Consider the following 21,349-nt stretch of genomic DNA (forward strand, 5'->3'; position numbering starts at 1 on the left):
TTGGGTCCATGTTGAACTGGGGAATCTAAGAACCAAAAATAAGGTCAGAAAGAAGCCCTCTGTAGCACAGTGCGGTGCCCTGCTGAACTCAAAGGAAATGACTGTAGAAAGAAAAACGAACAGCGTGCTGAGAACGTTGTCTTGAGGGGTCCCCACAATTAGGGACTTGGAGCAGGATCCAGCAAAGCTAGAGGGAAAGAACAATCCAGATAAGTAGTGGGTAACTCAGGTAAGTAGAGTAACCAGAAAGCCAAAAGGGGAGAGACTCTTAAGAGGCATTTTGAGTGTGTGTGAGTGTGTGTGTGTGTGTGTGTGTGTGTGTGTGTGTGTGTGTGTGTGTGTGTGTGTGTGAAGAGGCCAAGAAAAATTTCAATTAAGAAAGTGCCACTAGCTTTCATGAGGAGATCATTGGAAACCTTCAGAGAGTGTTTCAAGCACTCTATGGAGGCTGAATTCAAATTAAGAGGATTCAGAAAGAATCGGTGCTTGGGAAGCGAATGCATCTGGTGTAGACCACTGGGTTAGGAGGAAGCACTATGGATACAATATGCTAGAGATGGAAGATGCAGGGAAGGCGAAGGAGAAACCTTCCTGAATTTTAAATAACAACTGAAAACAAACCATTGAAAAGCTCTAATAAAACCGCTTTCCACCGGCACCCGTATGCCTGACAATCATTTTCAGCGTGAGAAAACGGAGAAGTGAATCAAATGGTTATACTTTTTCCCAGTACCCAGGTTCTTTCAAAGCTTGAGACATAGATTTGCATGTATTCAAAATATTTTCAGACCAATTATGGTAAAACACTATGGTTGAGAAGTTAATGTCTAAAGTTTTACATAATTACCCATATTACCCATATTCACAGTCAGGAAAGAAAAGAAGAAGATAGACTTGTATAAAGCATGAACTGTCTGTTTTGTATCTGCATAGGTCCCTCAGGATGAATGGACAGGGTACACCCCTCGAGGTAAAGATGATGAAATTCCCTGCCGCAGAATGCGGAGCGGCAGTTACATCAAGGCCATGGGAGATGAAGACAGCGGGGACTCGGACACCAGCCCCAAGCCTTCTCCCAAAGTTGCTGCGCGAAGGGAAAGCTATCTCAAGGCTACTCAGCCATCCCTTACAGAACTCACCACACTCAAGTAAGTGTTTCCCACGCTCTACTTCCGGTAGCCCGGCCCCCTGTATCATCACCTACGATCCATTCTTGCCACTTCTAGCGTAAATGGGGCAGAAAACACCCCACAGATGGAGCACTGTGAGGTATTGAATGTTCTATTGATTTTGACCTTGGGTCTGACTCATACATCCCAGTGCCTTCAAAGACACAGGCATCCAGCTGCGCCCTGCATAGAGCATAAGCTGAGCCCCCAACCTTCCAAGAGTTTGCAATGATCCAGAATGGCCCCTAAAAAGAATTAAGATTTCTGACCAATGAGGATATCTGTGTATCCCCACTCTTGGATGTTGTTTAGCCCCTAAATCTATGGGGCAATGCTTCCTTAAAAAACTCTTGAATTTTTCAGATGATGGAGTAATAGAGTAGATTATCTTGGAGAAGGTTATAGAATGTGGCTATACTTAAAAATGGGGTAATGTGTGAAAATTCTTGACAGATGTTTTTAAACTTGGACACTCGATGCATATTATAATTTGTAAGACCTTAAACATTTTTGTTTGTTTTGAAAAATATGGTTCTAAGTAGTCCTTACTTCAGTGTGTGCTATTTGTAAACAGAGAACAGCATTACAAAAGAAACTACTGAAACTGATTATTGTAAGGCCTGATTTAATCGTTAATATTATTTCTGGAGAGCAAATCAGAGCCTTGGAACAGATCATCGTGTGGATCACCATTTGGACTAAAAAAAGTATGATGGGTAATTAGTATTTTTAAGTGCCTTTGATTCATATTTTGAGGAAATACATATTACTATCCGTGCACTTATACGGCATTACAAAATAAAATATTAAAAGGCAAAGTAAATAAAACAGAAAAAAGACCAAATCCATCAGATTGAGGAGAAGAAACTAGATTATTAAAACCCAGAATACTAAAAAACAGCTGACTTCTGTCATGGACATGTATTCAAATAGCAAACTATCAGTATATTATACTATATTTTAAAGAAGTGACAGAGAGGGTCTCCTCATGAACTTTTTTTCAGAGGATCGTGTGGAACCACTGTGGGTCATTTCAATGAAAAATGAATACCAGTGACATTAGTAAACCAACCCAAGAAAAGCAGCTCTTTCTTTCCTTCGGCTTCTGGTTACCCTTCCTCTTTGCCTTTATTACTGCAGGTGATAGTTTCCTAGTGTTGCCATGACCAAGTACCATGAACTTGAAAGAGTACAGATTTATTATCTCACAGTTCTGGAAGCTGGAAGTCTGAAATCAAGGTATTGTCAGGGCCACGCTCCTTCTAGAGCCTGGAAAGAATAATCCCTCGTTGCCTCTTCCTAGCTTCTGGCTGTGTCCGGCCACCCTTGGCATTCCTTGGCTCGCAACTACGGCACTTTGATTTCCGCCTCTGTCGTCACCTGGCCTTCTACTTTCCGTGTCTTCGCGTGGTTGTCTTCTTATGACGTCAGTCATATTGGGTCAATAATGACCTCATTTTTAACTTGATTAAATCTGCAAAGACCCTATTTCCAGGCAAGGTCATGTTCACAGGTATTAAATTTAGGACTTTGACATATCAGTGTGGGAAATACAATGTAACCCCTAACCCTGCCACACAAGGTAACAGTTGATCACAGAAATGGAAAATACAATCGGGTCTTCATTGCACTGTGGCACCCCTCACAGAGGCTCAGAAAAGAACTGAGCCAGTCTGAAAAGAACTGGATTTGTAATAATGGCAGTGGGCCGAGGTGGTATGAAAATTGGGGGGGGGGGGGAGTCAAGGAACCTTCTGGGAAGTAAGTATCTTCTGCGAACTTTAGAATATCTCTCCCCTAGAGGCAATTAAAGGTAGTCACAGCCGTGGTGTTAACTGACATCTTCTAGAAGATGCAAAAAAATGCAAAAAAATGGGGATGCTTTGGGCAAGAAATTCACTTGGACCCTCAAGATCTCAGTATCCTCAAATGCAAACCAAGCAGTGGGATTCTGCAACTTCCAGAGTCCCTTCCACCCCCTTTATCTCCCATTCATTTACCTATTGGGATGCATGTCACATCAGATGCATGACGCTTTGGGTTGTGGGGAATGAGATACAATGAGTCCTGCTGCTCGAGTCCTACCAGGGCCGAGGAGAACAGAAAAGAGCAGAGCCACAGGGGAGGGTGCGGGGAGTGCTCTAAGGAGGCTGAGGACAGGGGAGGTGCAGAAATCAACTTTCACCATTGAGTCTTGGACCCATCTCCTTATTAGCTTCAGGGCTGTGGGGAATCTGCTCTGAAGTCACTGGAACGCTTTCATTTTGCTTCCACCTGATGTTATCTTCCTTTCATGTCCTGGAGCCTGTTTTTACAACCATCCTATATATATTTTTTTACTGTTCAGAAGTTTGAAGAGCAGAAAAAGGTGAACACACAGATAGTGGCTAAACTGATGGTAGAAAGGTCAGGTACCTGAGTATTAGAGTAGTGACTGTGCTTTTCTTCCTCCAAACCTATGGAAATTCCAAATGGTACCCAATTTACTAGGGGACACCTACTACGCTGAAAAATGTTTTTTCTTTTCTAAGGATGGAGTTTCACCAAACCACCTCTGTCACCCTCTATTCTTTAGTTGGCAAGACAACAGCTCACCGTCATTCATACACGCCTTTCTTCCCTGTGCTACCATCACCTCCCCCAGACTTATTTGTCATAGTCTGTTTGTCTCCATTCATTTCTCCCTCATCTGCTCCAGGAGCTCCCTTTCCCCTTACGGTCCACATATTAAGCTTCCATCATACTCAACAACATAGGTGTCTCAGTGATGTCTAGTTTAATGAGATTTCAAGAGGTACACAAGGGAAAAAGGGGGAATACACTAGGAAAGCAAAACTTCGGACATGACGTAACTCATCATCCATTCTTTTCTTTCTTGACGATGTTTTGACTGGAGCTCATTATTTTTCTAGTTCGAAGCATTCCATCCCTCATAAGAAAAAAGATCCCCATATCCTGGAATTCTAGTTCCCCAAAAAAGAAAACTATATTTTTGTTCCTACTTCTTTGACATTTAAGTCCATTTTTTTTCCTCCTTCCTCCTCAGCAATTCACAGCTTTAGGGCTGAATCATAGCCATGAACCAAGATAACTAAAATTAGCCAAGTGAGATGGGGCAAACATTTTGTTTGAGGTTTTCAACTCCCATCTTCTCTCAGGAATGTTGGAGAAGAGGCACTCCTACACTTTCTTACATTGTTTTTCTTCTTTCTTTTCTGTTTTCCAAAGGCATCTTGAGACCTTATTTCTGAGGCTAGTTTTCTTCAGCTACTTAATGTCAATGATTGTGTCTTCAGGTAGCTAAGGCCTAAGGTCAGTGGAACATTCTGGAGTCAGAAGGAGTCTTGAGACAATGAACTCCATCTTTGGGCTGCAAAACTTCTGTAGCTGCTCTCTGGGGACCATTATCCCTCCCACTCCCTTCTCTTCTCCCACAGATAGTAACAGATCCCTTCCCCTCACCGCTAGCTTTTCCTTCTTTCTTCATTATTAACGAACAACGAATTTGAAATGGCATATCACCCGAGAATATTCGTATTTTCAAAAAGAACTTCTGAATGTTTAATAGTAAATTCTCAGGCAAGTAGGAGAGAGGTTTGGAGGCCCAAGTCCCCTCAAAGCAGGTCACCACAGCTTGGCTCTGATGAGGGATTTAAGTCTTTGACTTGGATTTGCTATAATATGCTATTTATTCTGGAAAGGAGACTCCTGTCTGCTTCCATGATTAGTTAAAGCCATGTTCAAATCCCATCGTGGACTTTTATTCAATAGACTGTAAAAAGAACTTTTAAAAAATGATGTTAAGTGAGCTGTCATGTAAAAGATTCTAAAGTTAAATTCAAATAAATGTCCATTATCCTAAGCAAATAACACTTTAAATCTCTTCGTAGTTCTTTATCCCTTCATCCAAGCAGTAAGAAAAAATTTCTCCTGGAAGAAATAGTCAGCCTCTGATATTATAGACTTTGAAACGCCTCTGAAATCGGTGAGATGGGCCCCAGGCTTTTGTGCATGCTTGGCTCTGGAGAGGACCCGTCAGAGCTCCCAGCAATGTGGATAATGTATCTAACAAAAGGCTTCAGGAATATTTATTTTCAATCCTAAATGCTAATTTATTTTCAGGATGGTTAATCCTCGAAATCATCATTCTTTTTCTAATCCTGAAACTTTTTAAAAAAATAAATAGCTCTGTGGCTTTTGGCAACTGGTTTGATGTCTCTGAGTCCCACCACCCCCCTCCCAAATTAAATGAGAGTCTCACGCTCTTAGCCTGGATGGTGCCACTTAGATTACTCCCTCTCAGCCCCACCCCAGCCCCGTGCAGACAGCATTAGCTGATCCCAGAATTAATGGATCCCAGCACCCTCCCAACTGAGTACAGACTGGGCCTCGGATCCCTTCTCAACACAGAGCTTCAACCACACTTCTCATTGACCAGCCATGACACAAGGTGCTATCCCTCGTCTACATGGTCTCTGAGGAAACTTTCAGCACTAACGTGTATAATTATAAGGATGAAGCACAAAGCACTGGCAGTTCACAGTCTGAAGACAAAAGAAGGTAGTATTGGTAAATGAAATAATTTGAGAAGAGACAGATGGGGTTGTTCTCCTTCAGCTTTAATTCTGGAGATTTAAAATGAGTCAGTTCTACATCAGGAACCCAAAACTGCAGCCTCTTGCTAGAGTGTCTTGTTTTGCTTATCTATGTAGAAGTTTCCTTCTCCCTTTTGTCTCTCTAGACACACTACGTCCTCTGCTATTTCTTCACATTCCACATGCCCCTCCCACCCACCTACAGCTTCCTGTATTCCTTCTCTTCCCAGAAAAAGGAGAGGGCACGGGCTATGAAGATGGAAGCACGGCGATTTTTTTTTTCCTAAGGATGTGAACCATATTGAAGAACGTAGCCACGTACATCTTTCCTTCTTTGTCTTAAGTGGAGGGAAATGCCTCTGTTTTCCCCAAATGCTTTGATATTCCGCTCCTGTCCCTCAGTAACTGTAACATGTAGCAGCAGATGCCCCTTCCAATGGGAGGACGAACAGACTAGCATAACCCAACACTACAAAATTGTGAGTTTACGTCCTCTGTGACATAAACTCAGGATAGTTTCCCATCTTTCCCAACCATAACACTGTCTTCTTATATCCTCTATCCTCGCAACCCCTCCCCCCCAAAAATAAGAAGAAATGGGACAACATTTAAAACAGGGAAACTCATTCATTTACTCATAGACAAATTATCTAAATACCTTTCAACCCACTGCTAGAAAAACAAGCCTGGTTAAAAGACAAAATAAACAAACAAAACCACTGGTACAAGTAATTGCCTATTATATTCATCCTCTGTCACCATGCCCAGCTTAAAAAAAATAGGTCTCTCTTTGGGGTGTGAATACCCTTCTCCAAATGAGATGGGCGTGTGAGTATCATAGTCTGTATCCTAGTCTCTTGCTCTTTAGCAAAGACCATTTTGGAAAGGAGCCTGCATTGATTGCACTGTCCCTGCGATGATCACAACCTCAGAGAGGAACGAATTGTCTGTGTGTCTTTGAGGAAGGTGAAGGAATGAAAGGAAATTCAGATGCCTTTTAGAGAGAAGGAATGGAAAGTTTAAAACACAGGAGAGAGATTTCAGTTTTAATGAGGTTCTAAGTGCCTGAATGAGTGCTCAGGGCTTACATTTCCTTGTCTTGCTTTGTTTTGATTGTTTAATCACCATAACTGCATACATGAGATTTTCCCCACTTTACAAATGAGGAATCTCTGTCTTAGGGAGATTAAATAACTTGTCCAAGGTTACATGTCAACTAAGATATGAGGCCAGGGGTTGAAAGCAGAAAGAATAAAAAGCTGGTTGGAATGATGGACTCACCGAGACTGCAGAGATGAGCAAAAGATATGAAAGAGGGTCCAAAATGGAAGAGAAAAGGAAGATCAACTGGGTGCCCAGGAAAAGGAGCCATTCAAGGCAGATATGGAGAATTCAGAGCAGATTTGAGGGGGATGTCAGAGGCTGCAGTGAAATAAGTTCTGACCTGGAAGTGCAAGCAGGCAGACATGCAGCTGAAACAGGAAGGGCCTTGAGAACATCTTGACTCAGGCTTGGCCTGGGGTAAAGAAAGGAAAGATCAAAAGACCAAAGGATTGAGGAGATTAAGAGTTAAGTAGGCATTGGCTGATGGGGTCATGGGGAGAAATGATGGCCTCTTGGGAGCCTGGGTTCAGCCGGGTCGGGACAAGTGTAGTAGCAAACCCGGGACGTGTGTGCTCTGTGTCTCTACAGTGTGTCAGCTGGGCCTTCCTCACATGCCCCGGCCAGGTGTGGCAGTGTCAACAAGGCCTTAGAGACAGTGGAGAGATGGGGGCAAGGGAAGACCCCAGAGAGGGTTCTGGAAATGAAGAGTCCTCACTCCTTTTAGGCTATACGACTTACTATCCTGCCAGGGAGACTTCTGTTTGCAAAGAGCGTTAAAACTCCTTTCCTTTGCCCATCTGTTTGCAACCATTCCCTCAATTTCATATCTGTGTTCCCTGTTAAAAGTGCAGACAACCAGGTATAAAGAACACGCTAATAATAGTCAGAAATTTTATTCGTGTCTCACTCATTAATTTATTCATGTAACAAACATTTATTCAGCACCTTTAATATTAAAGTACTGTGTGAGGCACGTACTCCTTGGTTTCAATAACTTTATTAAATGCTTTACTAAAATCTGGTTTTCCAGGGTCAAGTAGGAGTAAATATATATATATAGCTGGATATACTCTCAAATCTAAAAATGGCAAAGGCAGGCACAGTAGAAATGAAAGGAATTAAAATTCAGAGGCTGTTAGTACTAAAGTTGATCATTTTGTTCAGAATTTTTCTCTGATCAGAAAAATCTACTTTACCTGGCACGGGGAGGGTTTTGTTGTTGTTGTTTGGGGATTTTTTTTTTTTTTTTTACAGTTTACTATTTTGTCAGGATAGTTCAAGTTATTAGCTTTGCTGTCATTTTATATCATTAAGGAAATCTCATGGGCCTCAGATGGCAGGAATGAAAACAGCTCCTTGAAAAGGGCCTCTAGGCAGAGGTATGAGAAGCCGCCTCTCATCCTTTTTGAGGGAGGCTGGGCGTAAGTCCCAAGTACATGTACCTTTACAGAGGACGCATATGAATAACAAAACCATCAACATCCCTATATATAAAACAGAAAGAAATGAGATCAAAACTGGAGCCAAAGGAATTTAGGTTGACTGCAGGGAGGAACTTCTAACTGCAAAGTTTTTAATTCTTGCATAAATTAATTTGGGAATTTTGAGAGCAACTTTCCCAGGCATCTTTTAAAACAACCTGAACTCCCTTTCTCTGAGCACATTGATAACTCTGCTTGGAAATTTGGGTGGAACAGACCAAATCTCTGTGTCAGATTTTTCCAGCCTGTGGAGTCTAAGTCTTATCATGTACACTGATCCTATATTTTTAAGATAAGCATGCAGGAAGATGAGATTTCAAGGTGCCCACATAATTCACTGCTTCGTAAGTACATCACTTCTCTTCCTGACTCTTCTGCTTCAATCAACTAAATTACCATTTTCCTAAATTCAGTCTTGAAATGTTGTGGTTCACCTCTCACCTCCTCAAGCATTAGGGCTTCCCTTCACTCACGTGGATGACTGCAATGGACCAGTTTGTCTAGCTGCCTCTAGCTTCTCTTGGCAACCACTCTTCCCAGAGACTTTCTACCAGGTCACCGCGAAATCATTTCTGAACCCCATGTGTCTCTTCACATGGTCCCCAGCAGCGTTCAGAGTTTCTCCCTCCCTTGAGAGCTTCTTCCCTGCTTTCCTCTTACAAGGATTCTATGCTTCTATCAAATAGAGCTCCTAATTGTTCTTAGGATCTATTTTGCTGGCTTCAGGCCTGTCCTAGGGATAGGCTACATTATACTGGGAGTAAAAAACAACCCCTAAATCAGAGAGGCTTCTAACAGCAAAACTTTATGTCTTGCTCATGCTACCTGACCATCTTGGGTCAGTAGGGAACTCTGCTCGCCTTGGTCACCCAGGACCAAGTTATGGATACAAAACATCAACAAAGGCTCCCAGAGTCACCAAGGCAGAGCACGAGCAGAGCACGAGCACGAGCACAGGTCTGGAGACCTGCAGACTCAAAACGATAAACGACTTGCCTCCCATACACCCCATACATAATGACAGGAGAAGGTCAAACCATCCACAATAAACATTCCCATTCAAAAAGGAGATGGGAGCTAACAGTAGTCACTGGTCCATAGCAATTCTGAAATCCCCACTGGGTAGGATGCTGTCAACTCTGGGGGAGGGAATGTTTCTTGATTAGGCTGCAATTCTGCTCCCTGGAGCAACTTCTCTGGCCTTTGTCCCCCATGTCATCCAGCTCCCTGGGAGACTGTTCCATTCCTATTATCCTCCATGACCATATCCAAAGTACACATCAGGGAACATGTTCTCCTTGGAGCCAAGAGACATTTTAGGACTCCTCTCATTGCTGTGTCTTTTAATTTAGGCTTGTGATGCTTTGGGAAGTACGGCTCTCTCAAGACCATAATCAACTTCTTACCTATTGGTTCCAGTGAGTTCCACGTAGCAACCGTCACACAGAACCCTTGGAGATGCAATGGCCATTTTTGCTCTATTTGTTTGCCTTCCTACCCTGATGCCTCTCTCTATCTCAGATACTCTCAGCTTATCAACTTATTAGCCGCTCTTCCCTGAAGCATTTTAATCTAATCAAAAAGATTCACTTAACTGTATCTTCATTCTAAATCATCTGACTCCATTCAGAAGCATTAACAATGGAGTGAGGGGGCCATGTCCTTGATTTGAACGTTGCCACACAGGGTGGTTTTCATCATGTCTTCTTTACTCAAAGGCGTTCTTGGGTTTACCTTTTACAAATCGGGTTGAGATCAGTTGCTTCTTCCAATCCCACAAGTCCACAAATGTCTAGACTCTTTTTTTTTTTTTAGATGTTGGGGGTAGGAGTTTATTAATTAATTAATTAATTTTTGCTGTGTTGGGTCTTCGTTTCTGTGCGAGGGCTTTCTCTAGTTGTGGCAAGCGGGGGCCACTCTTCATCGCGGTGCAGGGGCCTCTCACTGTCGCGGCCTCTCTTGCTGCGGAGCACAGGCTCCAGACGCGCAGGCTCAGTACTTGTGGCTCACGGGCGTAGTTGCTCCGTGGCATGTGGGATCCTCCCAGACCAGGGCTCGAACCCGTGTCCCCTGCATTAGCAGGCAGATTCTCAACCACTGCGCCACCAGGGAAGCCCCTAGACTCTTCTTATTCCCTTTCATTACTACTTGTATTTAACCAATTCTTTTCTGAGTTTATTTCAAAGTACATAACACCTTGTTGAAGGCTGCCAAGAGCAATCAGCACATTTTATTAACAATGTGTTTTGCAACTACTTCCCCTAGAGTTATGCGTTCATTTGTTACATCATCTACCTTCCTAGTTGTTATAGACAACAATTTACCAAATGACTCACCACTGTATAACATGGATCAGTATGTTTCCAGACTCTGATAATTACCTTGCTTCCTGTTACCAAATCCTATAACCATAGCCACATATTTTAGGTTATTTTGTTGTTGTTGTTGTTGTTACATGAGTAGCCAATTTCTAGTACTAATTTATATACAAGCTAGGATAGGCCAGGTTAATAAACAACCCCAAATTGCCAAAGCTTATTTCTTGCTTACAAGTTTATTTCTTGGACACAATTTCTTGCGTCCATCATGAGTTGGCAGGAGGCTCTGTTCATTGTATTCACTCAGATACCCAGAAAGTATATCTGAAGGTATATCTCAATCAGTGCTCCCGTGGTTATTGAATCAGAGAAAGAGGATGCAGTGAATAGGGCACTATTTCCTGGAAGTGATGCACATCGCTTGTGTTCACATTTCATTGCTAAAGCCACGTACATGACCACGCTAATTTCAAAGAGGCAGAGAAGTGCAGCATTGCCACGTGCCCAGAAATGGAGAGCTCGATGTACATGATGAACAGCAGTAATGGTCCTCAAAGCCTTTGTTTATGCCGTTCCCCACCCTATACCCCAGGAATGCCATCTCCTCTTCATCTGTTCACTCAAAAAAGGCTCACGATAGCATGTTGCTCAAGAGTGCAGGCTCTGAGGCGAGATTATCTGGGTTCCAAACCATAGCTCTCTCACTTCTAGATGGGTTACTGTGGGAAAATTATTTAACCATTCTGAGTCCCAACTTCCTCACCAGTTACACAGGGATGGTAATATTTCCTACCTCAAGAGTAATTGTGAAGCTTGGGAAAGGTAGCATATGCGAAACTCTTAGGACAGTGCCTAGCAATGGTCAGTGCCCCATTTATGTTAGCTATTACATCATTATTATTATCATTGGCCACCTACTACTATGAGCTAAGCGCTGGGATATATCAGTAGTCAGGGTTCCTAGTATATTAGAACTAACAATCTAATGGTGGAGAAGAGTAGAAGGAAGTCCCCATTCTTTTCAATCTTCCTCTTAAATTTAACCTCCCCCTGTTGGCTGTTATTTCTTCCTCCTAAGAACTCCGGAAGCACTGTGTTGAAACCTTTCTCACGGTAATTACAGCCTTCTCACACGCTTGCCTATTTCCTCTGTTCCCCATGCCAAAGGGGGTTCCAATGCTATCTGAAGATGATTGTGGGGAATTCCCTGGCGGTCCAGCGGTTAAGACTCTGCACTTCCACGACAGCGTGGACTCTGTGCTTCCACGGCAGCGCGGGTTCGATCCCTGGTGGGGGGACTAAGATCCCACGTGATGCACGGTGCGGCCAAAAATAAAATAAAGCTGGTTGTGAAGCCCTTGGCGCAATCCCAAGGAGACTGGTGCTAACTCACCATTACACCGTCCCTACCTGCTTACAGGGCCTTGATCGACAGCTTCCTGGAGTAGCTTTCGCCTGTAGTTGCTGAGATAAATTGTGATCTCACATCCGCCCTCCACCCTTTGGCTGTGTCTCTGCTCGCTCAGACTCTTCACCCTCCCTCTGCCTCTGAATCTGTGGTTCTCAGAAAGCTCCCTGTTCTTTCCCAACCCCACTGAGCATCGTCAGCCCACCTGGAGGCTGGAAGCTCAGCCTGGCAGGTACACATTACCGTGTTAAAAATATGATGCAGCCATGCCTCGTACTGTCATCCACGCTGAACATGGGCACATTTCCCTCAGTTCACCTGGGGAATCCCGTCCTTTCTAGTTCTGGGAAGAGGAGGGGAGTGGATGTAACAAATCAGCCTTAACTACTCCTTTTAGAATTGGAGAAGGGTTCTCTTCAGTGACGGCGGTAACTGCTTCGCACCCTGTCCAACTTATCTGTGAACCCACATAAACCAATGAGGACGATATATATTTGCTCATCTATCCTGATAACTAGGAATACCTTAATTTGCTTCCAAACCTATTTTTCAGGATAAATAATTGTAGATAACAGTTTACCAAGTGTTTTCAGTACATCTCATTTGACCCTCTCAGTGGCCTCAGAAGGAATTTAGAATTGATTTTAAACAACACTTTACAGATAGTCGAAGGGTTCCGCATGGTTTTGAACTTCACGAGGTAGAGCTGAGCTCTGCTTTCCACTCCAGCTTTCTTCCTCCCACTGCCTAGTGGAACTCTGGTCACTTTTCCCCCAGCAAGACTGTCCTCGCCATCTGGACACCATTCCTGACTTCCAGCTCAGAAACTTCTTTTAGTTCTTTGCACCACTTCTCTTTCCCAGAAAAAGCAGAGCTGAGAACTCAAGGCATAGATCCAGGTTACCAACTGCCTATGAAATTGCCACCACCATGGTATCATCACCCCTGGGCCAGATTTCAAGAAAGATGGACACTTGGCTGTGAGTGCACGTACCTGAGAGGATCGGGCTGGTCCTAGAGGTCGTGTCTGGAGAGGCTGGGATTAAAAAGCCAAGCTGGGACACTTTCCCTGGTTGTTTCCCTTGTTTCCTCCACTCAGTGAAGAAAGGTTGTGTCAGAGTTTCAGAATGAGAGCAGCTAAGGACTAGAAGGACCGGCTACATTGTTTAAGCCTGAGACTGTGCACTTCCTCATCTTAAGGAATCACTCAGCGGTGTCGTCTGGGTCCAACTGGCCAATGAGAGCCGAGGGTTCACATCTCCTCCCAACTCCACACTTGGTTTTGTCACCCTGGTAACTTGATATTGGCCATGATGGGAATATCTATACCACGGAAATCAACAAACCCTACCAATCAGATATTCTTCCTCCCAGAGAGCCAGTTTTTAAACATTTTCCTCTATGCCACTGCACAGTATCTTCACAGAGTCTTGATTCTGAGATAAGATGAAAGAAAAATCTTAGAAGCAAAGCTGGAAAGAACTTTAGAGATGATTCCCACCCTGTTATATTACAATGAGGTGGAGGCCCAGAGAAGATCAGTGACTTGCTTAAGTTATTGGGCAAGTTTTAGGACCCAGGTTTTGTCATGCTCAGTCAAGAATTCTTCCCAGAGAAATCAGAGTTTTCAGCAGCTACATTCCCTGAGGGAGACAAGAGAAATATAAAATTCGGTCTGTACTGCAACTCTCTGATTAAGCACCGAGAGTGATGAAAACTATTTTGTATCATTATTTGTAAGTTTCACAATTACATTATGTACGTTACCTCCGACTATAAGTGCTGGATTTGTTCAGGAAATAGGAAATGATTAGGAAGTAGAAATAGCAAGGGATGGCTTCCTAAAACGGAAACGATTCAGCCTGGAATTTGAATAATTACTCAGAAGTAACAGACCGGGAAGGGGAAAGGTGTCTGAATATAAAGAAACCAAGTTGACTGATACATGAGGGGTATTCAAAAATGGGAAACTGTCTTTGGAAAGATAGTGAAGACTTTTATAAGCAAGATCCTTAAATATCCAGAGAATTCATTTTGTTTTAATCCAGTTAGTGAGAGTGAATTGTTGGTGACAGAAGGGGAATTAAGGGATGTTTTGTTTCAGAAAGATGGCCTGTATGGTGTGGAGTGAAAAGTCAATTATAGGAGGGTTTTTCTCCCATTCAGATGAAAGGTTATGCTATACTATTTTCACGGGTATCTACATCTAGATGGATGTTTTCTGACATCTCAGTATTCGTTCTTTCTTAGGGAGGCTTTATGGGTGATTTCCTTTTCTTTCTTGTGCTTTTCTCTAATTTTGTTGTTTTTTTATTATTTGTGTTTTTTGTTAGTGTGTATTTAATTTTTTTAATTGAAGTATAGTTGGTTTACAATGTTGTGTTAGTTTCAGTTGCACAGCAAAGTGATTCAGATATATAAATATATATGTTTCTTTTCAGATTCTTTTCCACATAGGTAGTGTATATTTAATTTTAACCCAAAAATTGATCTCAAAGGATAACAATGACTAACACCTAGAAGCACTCCCTACATGCCAGTACATATAATAATATTAATGGTAATGGAAAAGAATGTGAAGAAGAACGTATATATGTATAACAATCACTTTGCTATACAGTAGAAATTAACACATTGTAAATCAACTATACTTCAATAAAACAAATTTTTAAAAAATGCTAATTCTAATGGTACCTATAAGACAGAAATTATTATAGTAGGATTATTCAGTGAGGAAACCGGAACACAGGAGGTTAACTGACTTGTCAGAGGGTACAGAATTGGAGCTCCACAGCCAGGATTTCAATCCAGAGCCCATACCATGAACCACCGTACTACGCTGCCTCTGGATGTAATCCAGAGACAAGTCATACGCAGAGAGTTTGAAATCAAGTAAAGGAAGTTGCACTGACCCAGACACGAAATGCTAGAAGTGTAGACCAGGGTGATAGCAGAAGAGGTGATATGCAGTTAAACAGGTAAGGAAAAATATCAAAAGTCAACCAGGAATGGGTAATTTCCCTTTTTATTGCTATTTTCTCTTGTTTGTCACAGTGATACCCTACATCACAACAAATGCCATGCCTACGCACCTCTCCTTTCTGTTTAATGGGAAGATTTCCTTTTTTATTATTGTAAAAATAACACTCGTAAAAATTTCAACAGCACCAAAGAATGTTTTAATAGTATATAAAAGTCTTCCCTCCCTCTCCAATCCCTTTTTACCCCTCCTTAGAGGTAAGAATTGTAACCATTTCTTGTGTATCAGAAATGTACTCTGCATATATTACATAGACACATTTACACTTTCTTTACACACACCTATTCTACAATTTGTTCTTTTCACTTAAAATTATCTCTCGGGCTTCCCTGGTGGCGCAGTGGTTGAGAGTCCACCTGCTGATGCAGGGGACACGGGTTCGTGCCCCGGTCCGGGAAGATCCCACATGCCGTGGAGCGGCTGGGCCCGTGAGCCATGGCCGCTGAGCCTGCGCGCCCGGAGCCTGAGCGTCTGGAGCCTGTGCTCCGCAACGGGAGAGGCCACAACAGTGAGAGGCCCGCGTACCGCAAAAAAAAAAAAAAAAAAATGTTTCTTAAGCATTGTTTTATATAAGTGCATGCAGTTTAACATTTTTTAAAAAATTATTTTTAACAACTGCAAAGTATCCCATTGTATGTGTGTACAATAATTTAGGTAACCACTTCCCTCTTTTTTCAAAAATATTTTTAATATTTATTTAAATAAATTTAATATTTAAAAAATTTTAATATTTATTTGGCTGCATCAGATCTTAGTTGCGGCACGTGGGATCTTTTGTTGCAGCACATAGGCTTCTCTCTAGTGTTGCACATGGCTCCAGGGCACGCCGGCTCTCTAGTTGTGGCATGCGGGCTCTAGAACGCATGGGCTTAGTTGCCCCATGGCATGCGGGATCTTAGTTCCCCGACCAGGGATTGAACCCGCATCCTCTGCTTTGGAAGGCGGATTCTTAACCACTGGACCACCAGGGGAGTCCCTGTTGGGGACTATTCTGTATGCAAAGCTACAAAGGTTAAAAAGGGCTTAGTTATAAGAAAAAGAACTATTTCTCTCTGGTATTGCGATACTAAATCTTGGGCAAGAGTGCGGTAATGAGCTAAAGAGTTTAAACGTTATTTTAATAAACATGAGGTCTTAGGATCTCAAAGCCCTTGATCATTTGAAGAGAATGAAAAGGAAGCAAAAAGCATGATATAAAGTGAAATAGGTTCCCAGCCACCGAAATCAAAAGGTATAATCATAAAGGCTGCTTTTTCAATTCCTTGCATGCGGGACGGGGTTCTAAGACTACGCCACTCAGGGCTTGAATATAAACAACCTACCACTGGAAAAACAATCCAGGGGCCATTGTAAAAAGAAGTAGATTTTTGGTTTTGGGTTTTTAACTGACAGTCATGGTGATATTTTATCAACAGCTAGAAATTTCCAGCTTATTTTCCTTTCTGAATATACTGAGATTGGCTGAGCTGTTTGGAAGATAAGTTAAGATCTTTCTTCCCACTCCTCTGGCACTGGCTGTTTTGAAAAAAACAACTATCATCTTATGTAGAGGAAATACTTAGTAGTAGCTGGAGGGAGAAGTGACCCTTAGGGTAAAAAAATCTTAGTTTGTTTTGTCTTGTTTTCCCAACATAAGGTAAAGCTATTAAATACCTGTACCGCTCAACACCCTGGACCTTCCCTGAGTTTGGTTAAGTAGTTGTCCATAGCAACCACCAACACTGCAAGAAACTGAGCTGAGTATTGTGGGGAAAAAAAGGTAGTGAGCATCTGTCCACCTTCCCTGATCCTTTCCTGTGCCCCGGAGGTAACTACGTTAAATCTAAATGATAATTTAAATACATTAATAATGTTTTCTGTGCTCCTTTATTTAAAAAACCAAAGCAAAAAACACCTCTACTCATTCAATGACATGATAAAATACTGAAAATATAACAATTGTCCTTTGAGTCTGCTGGCTGCCCCGGACTCTGTTAAAGGCAGAGTACCAGGAAGCAGAGGAAGGCTGGGAAGAAACCCCACAGAAGGGGCAGCTCTCTCGGCCGCACCCCTCTGTCTTCTTCCCTCTCCCATCATCGCCATGTGCACTCCTCAGGGGCCCACTAGTGACAATTAGATCGCAGACCTGACGATATAAAAGCGGCACAAAATACTGAGAAAAGGCAGACCCGAGTACAGATCCGCACTTCACCGCTCTGCAACCTTAAACCAGTTACTTAACTTCTCTGAGTGCAAGGTCTTTTTTTTTTTTCATTTTTAAAATGGTTCAATTATAATTAAGTGAATATTGTGAGGATTAAATGAGCTAACATATGGAAGCACCTAATCTGAAATGCTTTATCCAGAAACCTCGTATGTATTGTCTCCAATGTGCAAGACACAAATTTTACTTTAAAACAAACCAACCTAGAGGGAAAAAGACAACGGAAAACCACAGGAACAGATACGTTTACAGAGAATAGATGTCTCAACCCACAACCCCCGCCCCCCCAATATACCAAGCCAACTGGGCAGATCCCTGTGGGATTCCTTCCACACAACCGGAATCCTAGTCTCCTCCTCAAGTGGAGGACCGGCCCTGGACTATGTTTTTCTTCTACTCTGTGGCTGCCCTTGGCCTTTGATCCCTGTAGGTTCACCCCCTGGTCCCTGTCCCCAGAAGGAAGGTACTTCCGTGGCTGCCTCTCCAGTTGTGCTCTCTGACTGCGGATCTCTACGGGGTCCCTGGAAGCCCGTCTTTGTCCTTTATCCATCCTCACTGATTCGTCTCCTCTGTTGGGAGACTTCATGGGCAGGTTGCTGAGACCGATCTGTGGTTTGGTGCAGCCAAGTGTTTTAGTGACTGTTCTAAACCGGTATCTTTGCCTGTGTTTCCAGGAAGTCACTGGTTGGGGAGCAGGGCTTGCACTGGACCAGATCCTTCTGCTGAAACTTGTGATACACTAAGTCCTTGACTCACTTGACCAATTTGGGTGAAACACATGCCTCTGATAATGTACAAGGGCACCTACCTGATCCACCACTAAAAATGTTAAGAATACCCTGTTTTCTTGCTCACTAACCTTTAATGATGCAAAGCTTTCTTTCTTCTCTTGTTCTTCGTATTTTTCATTCTTTGATCTACATCTGCCAGTATTGACCATTTTCTGTCTCTGAGAACAATGGCTCAAGAAAGGGTGGTGAGGGGTTTCCCTGGTGGCGCAGTGGTTAAGAATCCACCTGCCAATGCTGGGGACACGGGTTCGAGCCCTGGTCCGGGAAGATCCCACATGCCTTGGAGCAACTAAGCCCCTGCGCCACAACTAGTGAGCCTGCGCTCTAGAGCCCACTAGCCACAACTACTGAGCCTGCGTGCTGCAACTACTGAAGGCCGCATGCCTAGAGCCCTTGCTCTGCAACAAGAGAAGCCACCACAATGAGAAGACCGCACACCACAACGAAGAGTAGCCCCTGCTTGCCGCAACTAGAGAAAGCCCATGCGCAGCAACGAAGCCCCAATGCAGATGAAAATAAAATAAAATAAATTAATTAAGAACAAAAAAGATACCGATTCCATTGCACAGAGATGAATGCACGGGGCCTCATACAGGGAGGCAAGGAGACAGCAGCTTGCAGAAGTCAGCTGTGGGGGGAAAGGAAACAAGTGACGCACTTCCTCCCCACCATATGTTATCAACTTAGCCCGATCCTGTGTGCGGAGGGTTGGCAGAGCTCCCTCTGCTGCCGGATCACTTGGACAGTAGCTCACAGCCACGCAGCTACCTTGATAATTAGTGGAGTCCCTGCCAACTTCTGCAATCTGCCCTCTAGGAGGCAGCTGGCCAAGCCATGCCTTTGCGGCCGTGCGTGATCCCACGAGGATGACTCAACCCCCTTGTCCTATGTCAGCCTTTCCCACCTCCACACAAAACCCTGAAGTGGGAGAAGCTCTCTCCACAGAGAGGAACCTTCTGCGTTCAGCATAATGTAAGTGCCGAACAGGGGACGCTGGCTTGGTTATTACCGGGCCCTCCTCAGGCATCACTTCCCATTGCCATGGTCAGGTTCAACAAGGAATTAGGAGCAAGCAACATAGGGAGTTGTAAAGTCAGAAGAAAATGAATGGGTGCCTATAACTGAGATGGGCTTTGAATACGTGTCACAATAATGCATGTTGGCGACTACATGGTCTTTTATTTATATATTAGGTCCCAGTTGACAAGCTTCCCATCTTATTGCCGGGCCCTGAGATGTCACCTTCCATGTTGCCATGGTTAAGGAAGGATTAAAGGAGGAGGAACAGCCAGATAGGGGTGTGAGGGCAGGTGGTACTAACAGACCCCCTGGGACCTGGTCAGCCACGCCCAACCCTTCAAAGGAGAAAGGGGATGTATACAGTTAGACTCGAAACATGGAAATGCATGTGACAGCCTGGCTTGTTCATTTATCCATCTACTCAACAAGTACTAAATGCTTGCTGTGTACCAGGGAGTACCATAGTGAACAAGACAGACAGCAGCCCTGCCCTCGTAGAGAGCTTGCAATCCAGCAGAGGAGACAAAAATAAGCGACATGGATAAATGAAGTACAGTGTAGGTCAGATGCGGATAAAGTGTCAGGGGCAGAGCACTGGGCTTTGGATGGGGATGAAGTGCTGGGAAGGAAAAAATTAAGGAGGGGAGGGCCACACCGAGAAGGGGATACATGGGTGAAGGCCTGATGGAGGTGAGGCCGTCAGGCCTGCAGTGGTAGGAGGGGAGAGGATTCAGGTAGGGAACCATAAGTGCAAAGTCCCTGAGGTCACCTGGTATGTGTGAGGCCCAGCATGAGGCCTGTGTGGCCAGAGCAGAGTGGACGAGGCAGGAGCAGAAGAGGGAGGGTCCCAGAGAGAAAGGAGTCACACTCGCAACAGGCCTGCAGGCCATGTGAGGACCCTGGGTTTTACTGAGTGAGATGGGAAGATGTTAGAAAGCTTTTAGGTAGAGAAGTGGTATATTAAGAGGATTACTCCAGCTGCGTGTTTTTAGAAGAAACTACAGGGGGACAAGGATGGAGGCAGGGAGGACGCTATAGCAGCATTCCAGGGTAGCAATAGTGGGGCCTGGACGGGTAGCAGCATCAAGGGTGGGAGCAGAGCCCGTGGGTGTGTGACGCATCACATGTGGGCTGTGAAGGGAGGGGCCAGGCAAGGGTTCTGGCTGAGGTTGGGGGCAGGGGGGTGATCGTGAGAGGAGCAGATCTGGGAAGAAACGACAGAAGGTCCTTTCTGGATATTTAGGTGTTAAAAAAAAAAAATCAGAAATCCACAAAGAAGATTCCTGAGGTGTCCTTGTTAAAGGCCCCTGCACCTTTGTTGTGACTTGGGCAGGGGGAGGGGTGGGTCTAACAGTTGCCCTCCTACCGAGAATTCTGAATGTTTAGGTTCATTTCTTTCATATCCGGTAAATTTTAAACATTTTTTAACATCTTTATTGGAGTATGATTGCTTTATAATGTTGTGTTAGTTGCTGCTGTATAACAAAGTGAGTCAGCTATATGTATACATATATCCCCATATCCCCTCCCTCTTGCGTCTCCCTCCCACCTTCCCTATGCCACCCCTCTATGTGGTCACAAAGCACCAGCTGATCTCCCTGTGCTATGCGGCTGCTTCCCACTAGCTATCATCTATTTTACATTTGGTAGTGTATATATGTCCATGCCACTCTCTCACTTCCCCTTCCCCCACTCCATGTCCTCAAGTCCACTCCCTTTGTCTGCGTCTTTCTCCATGCCCTGCCCCTAGGTTCATCAGTACCATTTCTTTTAGATTCCATATATATGCGTTAGCGTACAGTATTTGTTTTTCTCTTTCTGACTTACTTGACTGTGTATGACACTCTAGGTCCGTCCACCTCACTACAAATAGCTCAATTTCATTTCTTTTTATGGCTGAGTAATATTCCATTGTATATATGTGCCACATCTTCTTTATCCATTCATCTGTCGGTGGACACTTAGGTTGCTTCCATGTCCTGGCTATTGTAAATAGTGCTGCAGTGAACACTGTGGTACATGACTCTTTTTGAATTATGGTTTTCTCAGGGTATATGCCCAGTAGTGGGATTGCTGGGTCATATGGTAGTTCTATTTGTAGTTTTGTAAGGAACTTCCATACTGTTCTCCATAGTGACTGTATCAATTTACATTCCCACCAACAGTGCAAGAGGGTTCCCTTTTCTCCACACCATCTCCAGCATTTATTGTTTGTAGATT

At 43.6% G+C, this 21,349-nt stretch overlaps 1 protein-coding gene across 1 annotated transcript in view; it reads left to right on the forward strand.

Moving 5' to 3' along the window:
* DLGAP1 (DLG associated protein 1) overlaps positions 1 to 21,349 on the forward strand; it is a 320,327-nt gene that overhangs the window by 68,273 nt on the left and 230,705 nt on the right. Inside the window, exon 2 of the mRNA XM_033837587.1 lies at positions 934 to 1,148. Within this exon, the coding sequence (XP_033693478.1) occupies positions 934 to 1,148 (215 nt within the window). The remainder of the gene's footprint in view (positions 1 to 933; positions 1,149 to 21,349) is intronic.

Source organism: Tursiops truncatus, chromosome 13, assembly GCF_011762595.2.
Source record: "Tursiops truncatus isolate mTurTru1 chromosome 13, mTurTru1.mat.Y, whole genome shotgun sequence".
In the NCBI taxonomy this organism is placed as follows: Eukaryota; Metazoa; Chordata; class Mammalia; order Artiodactyla; family Delphinidae; genus Tursiops; species Tursiops truncatus.